This window comes from Alosa sapidissima, chromosome 12 (genome assembly GCF_018492685.1).
Source record: "Alosa sapidissima isolate fAloSap1 chromosome 12, fAloSap1.pri, whole genome shotgun sequence".
NCBI classification, from domain to species: domain Eukaryota; kingdom Metazoa; phylum Chordata; class Actinopteri; order Clupeiformes; family Clupeidae; genus Alosa; species Alosa sapidissima.
Genome location: NC_055968.1, coordinates 24,876,233 through 24,886,857, shown reverse-complemented (window position 1 = coordinate 24,886,857; position 10,625 = coordinate 24,876,233). Strand labels below are relative to the sequence as shown.

The 10,625-nt window shown below is 41.6% G+C and overlaps 1 protein-coding gene across 8 annotated transcripts; it reads left to right on the top strand.

The window, feature by feature from the left end:
- The first annotated feature begins 578 nt into the window (after positions 1–578).
- Positions 579–9,418, top strand: safb (scaffold attachment factor B). 8 transcript variants are annotated; one of them, XR_006021095.1, is made up of 21 exons: positions 579–871; positions 1,463–1,550; positions 1,636–1,700; positions 1,777–1,986; positions 2,087–2,146; positions 2,252–2,291; positions 3,121–3,583; positions 3,974–4,020; positions 4,149–4,243; positions 4,693–4,842; positions 5,123–5,220; positions 5,301–5,356; positions 5,578–5,657; positions 5,750–5,895; positions 6,146–6,448; positions 7,200–7,349; positions 7,463–7,505; positions 7,604–7,692; positions 8,029–8,126; positions 8,712–8,766; positions 8,929–8,981. XR_006021095.1 is itself a non-coding variant. In XM_042056848.1 (21 exons), exons 1-21 carry the CDS (start codon positions 704–706, stop codon positions 9,044–9,046), a joined length of 2,577 nt encoding a protein of 858 aa, XP_041912782.1. In that variant the 5' UTR covers positions 579–703; the 3' UTR covers positions 9,047–9,418. The 8 variants fall into 8 exon arrangements, 7 of the variants coding, with proteins under 7 accessions (XP_041912782.1, XP_041912779.1, XP_041912783.1 ...); XM_042056848.1 differs by having other exon boundaries at positions 1,795–1,986; positions 8,029–8,099; positions 8,929–9,418; XM_042056845.1 differs by having other exon boundaries at positions 4,158–4,243; positions 8,029–8,099; positions 8,929–9,418.
- Positions 9,419–10,625: the final 1,207 nt, after the last annotated feature.

The window sequence follows — 10,625 nt, the reverse complement described above, 5'->3', positions numbered from 1 at the left end:
ATATGAATGTCTGGGATTGTGGAGAACACTAAATGGTCTACTGAATAAGCATTAAGTCAAACCTTTAAATGAACACTCATTGATAATCGAAAAAAATGTAAACGCTAATGAAGTTTACTTTTGCGCATCAAAACTCGTTTATCGCTAGTAACTCCGTGATAAAAATGACATGGCAAGATATTTGGCTGATAGAAGAGGTTAACATGCTCTATGTTTTGACCGAAGGACGTCGGTCTATCATTACATCGGAGAAAACTGGATTGTTTCATTCGTCCCGTGTTTCAATCGTCCCGTCCCCTATACTGTAAAAGTCATGATAGGCCTACAACTTAACTTCCACTATGCAGAGGTTAGCATATCAGTTCCCTCACACATGGAGAATTATAAAAATCACAACTAGACCTTGACTGTTGCCGTCACTAACAGTCACCAACAGTGTTTTTTTTTCCTTTTTGGTCAGGGCCCATGGATTTTACTGTGGTAGGTCAAGTGACCTGAGGATGGCGGTGTTGAGCATTTGTCATGCCTGAAGTTTGAAGTCTGCGCCGATTCTTAGTTAACGCATGCGTATTTAGCACAGTCTGCGTATTTGCAAGTGTGTTCGAACGCCATTTTAGAGCTCACCGTCTGGTTTCGTGTTCTAGTTTGACTAGAAGTGGCGTGAATAGTAGTCTACACTTTGCTGTCAGAGTAATTTTCAATCATGTCTGAAAATTCTGCGACAGTGGAGTCAGCGGTCGGCGAGATTCAGGAGGGCACCGGCATTCGCAAGCTCTCCGAGCTCAGAGTTATTGACTTGAAGGCAGAGCTGAAAAGGCGAAACCTGGACGTTAGCGGCAACAAGAGCGTGCTATCTGAACGACTGAAAAAGGTAATGTCTGAACTGATTTAAGCGAACAGAAACTGTGAAGACGAAATCACCATCTTACTCATGTGGCTGTAGACAAATTGAAGTGTGGAGGCGAGTAAATGCTGCTTGTAAGCTATCTTACAAAGTCAACAAGTCGTCTCGTTAGCAAACCAGCTAGCACATGTTGGGTTTATAGGGTAACGCTAGCTGGCTAGCTAGCGAGAATCGATGTTTAATTTATGCAGTGCTGCATACCGTTAAGGTGGTAATTTTCAGAAATCGACGTGGTGTATAATGATAAGCTTTACAGCGTGCCCATGGAAGATGCATTTTAGCACTTCAGGAGTCAAAACAGTATTCCATAACATTATGTAACAACAGCGTGCAGCCATTTCCCTAACGTTAACGGTATAGCGCTAGCTAGTGTCGAAACACAGATTACAGTGTGTTCTCAATCTCAGCCAATATTGAATATGAGGGCGGGAATATGGATTATTGTCAGCCCATTAGGAAATGTCCACATTGTCAGTTAAAATTTGTTTGTCAAGGTATTCAAGCTCAAAACACACTTTACATTATATTATCGCTACATTCTCTCTGCACATGCATTAGGCTATTGAAGAGGAGGGTGGAAATCCGGATGAGTTTGTCGTCCCACTTGAAGGGACGCAAAAGAAAACGCCAAAAAGGACGCCAAAAGGTAACGTTGGAGGAAAACAAAACTGGTTGGTGTAAATAGATGATGGTGATGGTGAATTGACGTCTTGCATTGGGGTTTTCTGCAGGTAAAACACAGGAGAACGATGAACCGGAAGAATGTGGTTTAGAAGAGGATTCAGGAGATGGGCAGGTGTGACTTCGATAAAATGTTGATAGAAGCTGATGCTATGATTATAACTAAGGATGTATCTTATTTGTAAGAGAAGGACTTTTATTCTTTTCAGGATGACACTGATGGGAATATGGACAGTCTACAGGAAATGGACCTTAGGGACATGAATGTACTGGATGAGGCAGACATAGACAATGGCATTACAGCAGGCGACCAGGATTGTGACATGAATGAAGAAAATGGCAATGAAGAGGAAGACCATGAAGACGATGAAATCCTTGCACCAACAAACGAAAATGACGAGGTGTGTTGAAGTATTGACCGTCAGTTGTTTTAGCCTCAGCCATTTCGTGTCTCCTGTTTTGAGTCATCATAATACAACTGTGCACTTTATGCCCTCAAAGGAGATGGAGCTCAAGGAGGAGGATATTGCTGAAGATGATGATGTTAAGTCTTTCAAACAGGCAAGTATTTATTTCTCCAACTCCTGAATTTAGTTATGGTGTTGTATTGCGAGAAGTATCATTAGTGCTTGTCGTCCCCCATTCATCTGTCATTCTTTTTCATAGGAGCAAGACGAGGAGCAGGAAGGCATTCAAGAAGAGATAGGTACTGTTTTCAAGGTTTTGGATATGTTTCATTGCAGGCTTTTCCTGCTTGCCATAAGTTCTAAGTTCAGCAGCTCCCTGAACATAGTATTATCATCTAGGACTTCTAAAGAAAGAGACTGGAAATCCAAAGTTAATTGCTGGTTTTGAGCATGACCGGATGGACAAGCAAAAATGATACGGTCTGACTTGTTAGTATGATTGGCATATTTTGGTGTCTGGTTGAGACACTCATTTCTGAAGGTCATGCACATGGCCAGCAATTGGTGGTCTAGTGAGTAACTTGGAGAGGTCAGCCGGTTGTTGCAGGTGAAGTGCAGTGTTTCTAGGTTCCCTTGAGAAGACAAGAAGATGTGGACGTCCATCAAGCGAAATGTACAATGGAAAAAAGATTGTCAAATCCTTATTCGGACTCTGTTTATGCATTCAAAACGATGCTAAAGGACTCCTTGGTTTTATACATCATGGAAAGACAGAAAAGACCTTCATGTGAAAAGACATTGCAAAGTTTCATCGCATCATGGACTCTCATGAAGTTTGAAACAAAATGAAGATGGACTCCACTCGTTCTACATGCTGCTGTCTTGTGGCTTTTCTGCAATCTCTTTCTTGGACCAGGTGAACTGCTTAGGGCGACCTTGTCAGAAATTTAGTTGATTATGCTGTTCCTTTGGTGTTTCCAGTCTCTTCATAAGGTGTGAAATTCATTGCATATTGATATCAGAGTCCAGGGTCACTACGTTTTCCAGCCTTGCCAGTTCCACGTTAACCATTGCTGTGTTTCAGAAGTAATTAAACTCTGTACCATTCTATTCCTGTTAAATCCGTAGAAAATGAGAAAGTAGCCGGGTCTTGTAAGTCAGAGCCCCTTAAAGAAGAGCGCCCATCTGAAGAGGAGCAAGCTTCCGTCGAGAACAGTCAGAACAACGTTCCTGAGGAAGACAATGCGTGCGACCTCGGTACCTCGGCCGATGAGGCCGTCGATACGGAGCGAGAAATGTCCACGGCGTCTCGCGATCTCGAACAGGACGTGGCCGAGTCTAACAAGGCCGAATCACAAGGCGAGAACGATCATGTCATCCACGAAGAAGACATGGACGCTCAAACAGAAACTGAAAGCACTCAGGCTAGTGCTGTTGAGAAAGGCTCAAATGACATTGAGGGCACTGTTGATTCAGAAACGGGCTGTAAAGCCGAGAGCAAGAATGAGAACGCGAAGACAGAAGAGTCTGCTGCAGAGGCTACGGCACTGAAAGAGTCCTCTTCTGTTGAGGGTGATGATCAGAAAAAGAGGTTTGTTGTTTTATGTCTACTAGAAAAAAACAAAATGGCTATGTCTGTTACATTGGTTCCTTTTGTTAACACGTTTTTTGGTGCTCTTGGGAGATGTAGTGGCCTGTGCATTCCGTCTCAAGCTCTCATTTTTGTTGTCACCCCCTCCCTCTACCCTACCCTACACCCCCTTCGTTAAGTAATGCATTGCAAATTTCCTTGACTGCCCCAAGCCTGTTTGGAGGCTTTTAAAAATCAATTTGCCTGTCCATCATTGTTAAATCCCACAAGTAACAGTAAAACTACAACATTGTTGACGTCATTGTCTGCAAAAGGTGGGTATGATTTGCCAGGTTGAAACGCTGTGTTAGACTTACCTCCTATTCATCAAGTGTGTTTTTCTGTCTTTAGTTCTGATGATGAAAAAACTAGCAAGCCTGAGTCTAAGGATGAAAAAGGTTTGCCTTTTTGTCCTCTTTTATATCTTAATTGTCAGTATGTCTACCTCACCCCAGTTTTTTCTATAACTTCTGTTACAGCATGAAGTATTAATTTCACTCCAATCATGCTGTGCGTGTGTGGTTAGCCCCAGCAGGTAGTGGAAGAAATCTGTGGGTTAGCGGCCTATCGTCTACCACAAGAGCAACAGATCTGAAGAACTTGTTCAGCAAATACGGCAAGGTTGGTTGACGTCTGTGTATGTATAAATTGATCACTGCAAAATTAACCATGGTTCTCAGTTAATCTTCAACCTGTTCATTTTGTTTGAGCATTAGCCTTGAACTCCAATGTTAAACATGGGCCAATCTACTGGCTAAAGGTTGTCATTTTAATCATTTTGTTGGGATTAAGTCAGTGTATGGAATAAAAGACCCCTCAAACTTCTATGCTATCCTTGGTAAAAGACTTAACGGAAAGATTTGGCCCATGTACCATACACGGGTGAAGCCTAGTAAAAAAGCTTTTATCAACGGTAGACTTTAATTGAAATGTACTCATAGATTAGGACTTGGTCTAATCCATGCATGGGTAAACTGGTTGCTTATATTTTTAACCATAGCAGGATATAGACAAGTCAAAACAATGCAATCTTATTTCTTCTTTTCTCATTGTGGTTAATCTCTCACCAGGTCGTTGGTGCTAAAGTGGTAACCAATGCCAAAAGCCCAGGCGCCCGCTGCTATGGCTTCGTCACCATGAGCTCCACAGACGAGGCCACCAAGTGCATCAGCCACCTACACAGGACCGAGTTGCACGGGAGAATGATCTCGGTGGAGAGGGTGAGTGAATCTGCCTACATTTGCAGTGCTTTAAGAAGGCCACCTGATCATTGGGATGTCCTGCTGCAGATGATTCATATTTCAGAGTTGAAATTGAAATTAAGAGGAATTAAAGTTATATCGCTGTTGGGCAAAATATCCACAAAATGGGAATGTCACTGTGAGCAATCTGTTTTTTTTTTTTGTTTGTTTGTTTTTTCCCAAGAAACGCTATGAAAAAGTATTTAAAAGCTCATTTTGATATTGTTTGTCTGTCAATGATGCCTAATGTCTCTTGCAGGCCAAGAATGAGCCTGCCGGTAAGAAACCAGCAGAGAAAAGCGAGGCCAAGAAATCTGGGAGCGACCGTCGTCATTCCACAGATTCCAAGTCTGAAAAGTGAGTTCTCTTCCATTGTTTTTGTTTTGTGTCTGTTTTGTGTTTTTTCTTTTCTCATATTTTTTCTGTTGCCTCTGAAGGACTGACAATAAGGATGAGAAGACCGAGGAGTCGGAGGAAGGCAAAGACGGAAAAGGTTAGTTTTATTCTGTTGTACACTGTGGTTCTCTCTCTGTCAAATCTTGACATTGCACTCATACTCAAAAGAAAAACATAGACAGACATGTGGAAGCACCTTAAGGTTACATGTAGTTTTTCTGGTCTTTGGTGTATACTTTAATAGTTCACAACTTTGCGATTATGTGATACATTTTGGGGGGGGGTTTTCCTCCTGATTTTTATTGATTTATTTTCCAGGACGGGATGAGAGGACAGTGGTTATGGACAAATCCAAAGGAGAGCCCGTCATCAGCGTGAAAACCAAGAGCAAAGAGAGGGTATGTGTCCTTTACGCGGAGTCAAACTATCCTACCGTGGGCCAGGTCTGCATTAGAAGACAGTCGTCATGAAATGTGGCCTTCTCTTTCAGAGCACTAAGAGCCGCGACCGCAAGTCCTCCAGCAAGGACCGGAAAGACATCCTGTCCTTTGACCAGATCAAAGAGCAGCGCGAGCGGGAACGGCAGAGGCAGCGCGAGAGGGAGATTCGGGAGGTGGAGAGACGCAGGCATTCTGGGTACAACAAACATCTCTCTCTTTGATAACAGGCAGATAGCTTTTAACTTGGGGCTTAAAGGGGAATAGTGCTCAAGGGAGTAGTATGTCCTCAGTCTTTAGAGATTTAATTTTGATGATTAAATATAATTGCCAATCACTGGTCTGTGGCTTTTTTTCTGCCATTTCTGCTATTGAGAGGATGTTTAATTGGGTCATAATTATGGGTAATTATTAAGATAATAATCTTGGCTGATCCCCCCCTCTCCCAGTGATCGTGAACGTCCCACCGACAGCCGAGCGGAGCGTGAGCGCATCCGGCTGTTCCGGGAGCGGGAGGAGCGTGAGCGACTGTTGCGGAAGCGCAACTGGCTGGAGGTGGAGAAGCAGCGGCTGGACGCTGACCGCATGGAGCGGGAGTTCCTGGAACGGGAGCGGCTTCGCGTGGAGTACGAGCGGCGGCGCGAACAGGAGCGCATCCACCGCGAGCGCGAGGAGCTCCGCAGGCAGCAGGAGCAGCTGCGCTTCGAGCAGGACCGCCGACCCCTCAAACGCCACTACGACATGGACGGCAGGTAAGCACCCGCCTTGTGGCAGCGATGTGGATGGCAGATTTGTTGTCTGCTTATTATGGGACAGAGGTTGAGTAGTTTTATCATTGACTCACAGTGGTTTGTTGGGATACTGTAGTCTGCATGATGTTGCCATCGCTGTGTAGAACGTTTACCACTTCCAGTTAAATCAATGGAATGAGTTTTGCCAGCTAAACCTACAGTATTTTATATGCTGAGTTCTATTTACCTCTGAATTCAGAATGTGGAGTTGGGAGTAATGTCACACCAAGTTGAGTGTTCCAGTTTAAAAGTCATAGAAACAACCATTGTTTGAGATACTAGTTTTTGACCAGTTGATGGCAATGCATTAATTAAGAGGTATTGCCATGCCATGCATGCAAACATTTTCGACTGATCAAGGTTGGACAATCGCGTTTATGTGAATTAAACGTGATCAGAGGATTACTTGGAGCATTGTTGATACTATGTTGCATTTTGAGGTTGGGGTTGGTGAGATTCATCCAATTTGAATTTCAGGGGTTGGCAGTAAAAAATTCCAACTTGGAACTCGAAATGACTGACTTCTGGAACACACTCCATTAAATTGCAATTTCTCATTTATGATGATATGATCCCTTGTTTCAAACCAATTGGCATTCCACAAACCACATGAAACAACAAATGACCTTGGCTCTCTATTTGAGCCTCTATATTGTGTACTGTATTGCATGGTGGTGGGTCACATATTCATTGCCGTTGTTGCTCTAATTAGGGTTCCTTCCAGGAAAGACGAATGGCCTGAAAAACGAATGGCCATGGACGATCGATACGGACGCTCAGATTTCAACAGACAGGATCGTTATCAGGACTTCGACCACAGGGAACGTGGCGGGCGCTACCAGGATGACGTGGTCATGGACAGGTATGAGAAATTAATAGCTTGCGCAGCTCTGGAATTTGAAGCCTTCACACTTTCTCCTCAGTACTAAGTGCCCTGGTTGCCTTTTATTAATGGTGGTATGTTTTTCTCTTTAGGAGGGACAGTACCCGAAACATAGTAGGCGACAGAGAAGGACAGGTATGAAGCACTAGCTGTTTACTAAATGTCTTTCTCTATTTACTTGTTTGCGAAATTAATAGGAAAATGAATGACTGTGTGACTGCTCTTATCTACAGCACTTCTCAGATCGTGACCGACATACCAGAGACTCCCGTGAGTCGTGGGGTGGTGGATATGAGAAGCGTGGTGGTGGTATAAACCCAAGGTGAACACTTCTTGCATACCAGCATTATATCCCTGACATTCATTGTGGTATTGAAAGATTGCGGACTTTCGATTACTGATAGATTATAGCGTTTACCTTTTCTTTGCAGCAGTAGCTTATTGTGACATTGAGACGGCATCAGTATAACTGTTTTAGTCGTATATGGATGGCCTGCTTAATAATTATTCTGCTATTAATTTCTCATGAAGATCTAAGTGACTACAAATGTATTATTAGATTCAACTTTATTGTCATTGTGCAGAGTACAAGTACTGAGACGAAATGCAGTATTATGATAGTTAATGTTGTCTTGTTGTTCTTGTCTCGTACCTCCAGAGATGGCCGAGATTGGGAGGCTGGACGCAAAATGGACGGCGACAGAGCCTGGCAAGGTGAGCCAAAAACAGGTATTCAGACGAAAACTGCATAAGTGGGTAAATATGTCTAGTAATGTTTTCTGGTTATGTATCCTCCTGTATTTGATCCCCAAGTTTTAAGTAACGCTGAATTAACTAATTAGAATGCTGTGTTAAAGAAAGTCTTTAATTAGTAGAACGATCTTAAGTACAGCCTCCAAAGCTGCCAAGAATTTCACTTTAGAGGGTGCTGGGTAATTTTATGCCTAAGGAGATCTCTAGCCTCTTGACTCCATGGGTTTGATCATTAGATTTAAGCTACTCTGAAATAGTCTCTCTTGTAGGGGTGTTCGATAAAAAAATAATATCTGTTGTGAGAAACCTGCATTCTTCAAAAATCTTTGTCAAAGTCTCATGTTGTACCATCTCACTCTTAATATGAATGGAAATTGCATATTTACTGAACTGAATTGAAGCATTCAAATAAAAGCAATAATAAACTATTGACATCGGCAATGCCAAGGGGCAGAGTGATGTAAAATCAGTAGTAGGTGTTTGCGGATCTGTGCAGACCTTCTCAAACGATATTTTTCCCTACAATTGTGAGAAATCTATGGATTGCATGACCAATGTTTTTCCAATGACTTCCCTGGTGTGGTTTAGGTGGAGACCGGGGCGTACCTGGTCAGACTCATATAGGCAGAGGAGGAATGGCCAGGTAAGGAACACTCATTTTTGTTAGATTCTTTAATTTTTCGAAGTCTCTTTGTCTTATTGTTAGTGCTTTTGTTTTCTTAGTCTTATTTTTCTTCCTAAAAATTTCTCCTTAAAATGATTTTCTCCTTTGTCTTAATCTGTATATATATTTTTTTCTCTATAGTCGTGGTGGATATATGCAAACAGGAACGTCGCAGTCGATCTCTGGAGCCTTAAATCGGCCAAATCAGATGATGCAAGGCAGTGGGATGCAAGGAGGAGCTTTTGGTCGTCGATATTAATTGTTCACTTCCGTAATTTCTTTGAGTATCGTGTTGCTTGGCAGCTTGTACATTGCGTACGCAGGCTTTGTAAATTTCAGATGACCCTTTTTTTAAAAATAAATTTTGTCTTTCTCTTAAGAGAGCCTCACAAACACGAATGTCTACTTGAGTTTTTAATATTGCTGTTTTCCTTTAATTGTATTTATTTTTGTTTTTTGGTGAACTTTCATTCCAATAGTCTTATTTTTCTTTTGTGTTCTGGGGTGACAAGTGTGATGTGAAAGTCAGGTGAGGCACTCAGGAATGGGCGAGAACCCTGTTGTCCGCATTATGGATTGTGTGTGTCACTTGTGTTATGGATGCATTTTAATAAATTCAGAAACCAACAAATGTGTTGTCCGTATTGTATATTTGCCAATAAAAGGACATCAGTTGAAAGTGAAAGAATTTGGCACAAGTTGCAGGTGTTTCGGAACCCAGCGGTGGAACTCCAGTGTTCTTTCAGAGCCCCTAAATACTTGGCTTGCGATCACCAAGAGCAACACGGTTGGGTCTTACGAAAGTGAAGTAGCTTATTTACCAAAGTGTTCTTTCACTCCGTATAAGCTGAAGAAAAAGAAAATACTCAGACAAAACTACGTAGTAAGTAATCTGACCAACAAGCTGGGATTACATGCTACTGTTAGATCACAGAAAATACCACATTTATTTGTTTAGCAGATGTATATTATCAGAATAAATATGAGTATTGCATAAACTAGTCTTAAAAGGAAAACGTTCAATAAGTAAAAACCTGTGTAATAAGCACTATAAATAACTGCAGAGCTGTGTTAGTTGTGCTTCCTCTTTTCCATCCATATAATGGATGACCTTCAAAAGAGCAGTTAAGAATCATTCAGCACCAATCGATGCTAACAACTTCCACTTTGTAGACAAGAAAATTAAGAAATAATAGTCTAATTAGAACCCAAGGCAAATATTGGTGCAGAATTGAACTTTCAATGTGACATCACTGTAGTCCACAGGCTTTACTTATTAGTGCAAATGTTAATTTTTCCTGTAACATTAGAAACTTCTACACTTTCACAGCACAGAATTGGAACGAAGGAAGTGGTGCAGTGAACTGATATCAAAGAGTGTCCAGGGTTTCTGCAAGGCTTTCAACAAGTTCAGTTTTGGTACCATTATGAATGAAATTGAAGACAAACTTCATGCCCTTACCAGAAATTAGGAGTCCCAGATTTAGGCAAAAAGAATAAATACAGGTTGTCCCATTTACATCAGTTATCTTTGCATGTTGATCTAGTTTGTGATGTGTCTGTACTGAGTAAAAGACACTGCACTTTGGCACTTTAATGCATGTCAAACGTTAAGGACTATAATTGATAATAATTACTTAATGGAATTCCAATAAGTTTATTATAATAAACTTTTTAAGACCCATGGAAACCCTGGTGTTAAGTAAAACTCAATCCCCCCACTCAATAGACTAGCACTTGCTTGCTCATGACTCTGATGGAAGTCTTTTTTTTTAGCATAGCCTATCTGTATGTGTATGTATTTAAAGACTAAGATGACCTGATCCTAATTAAGCAAA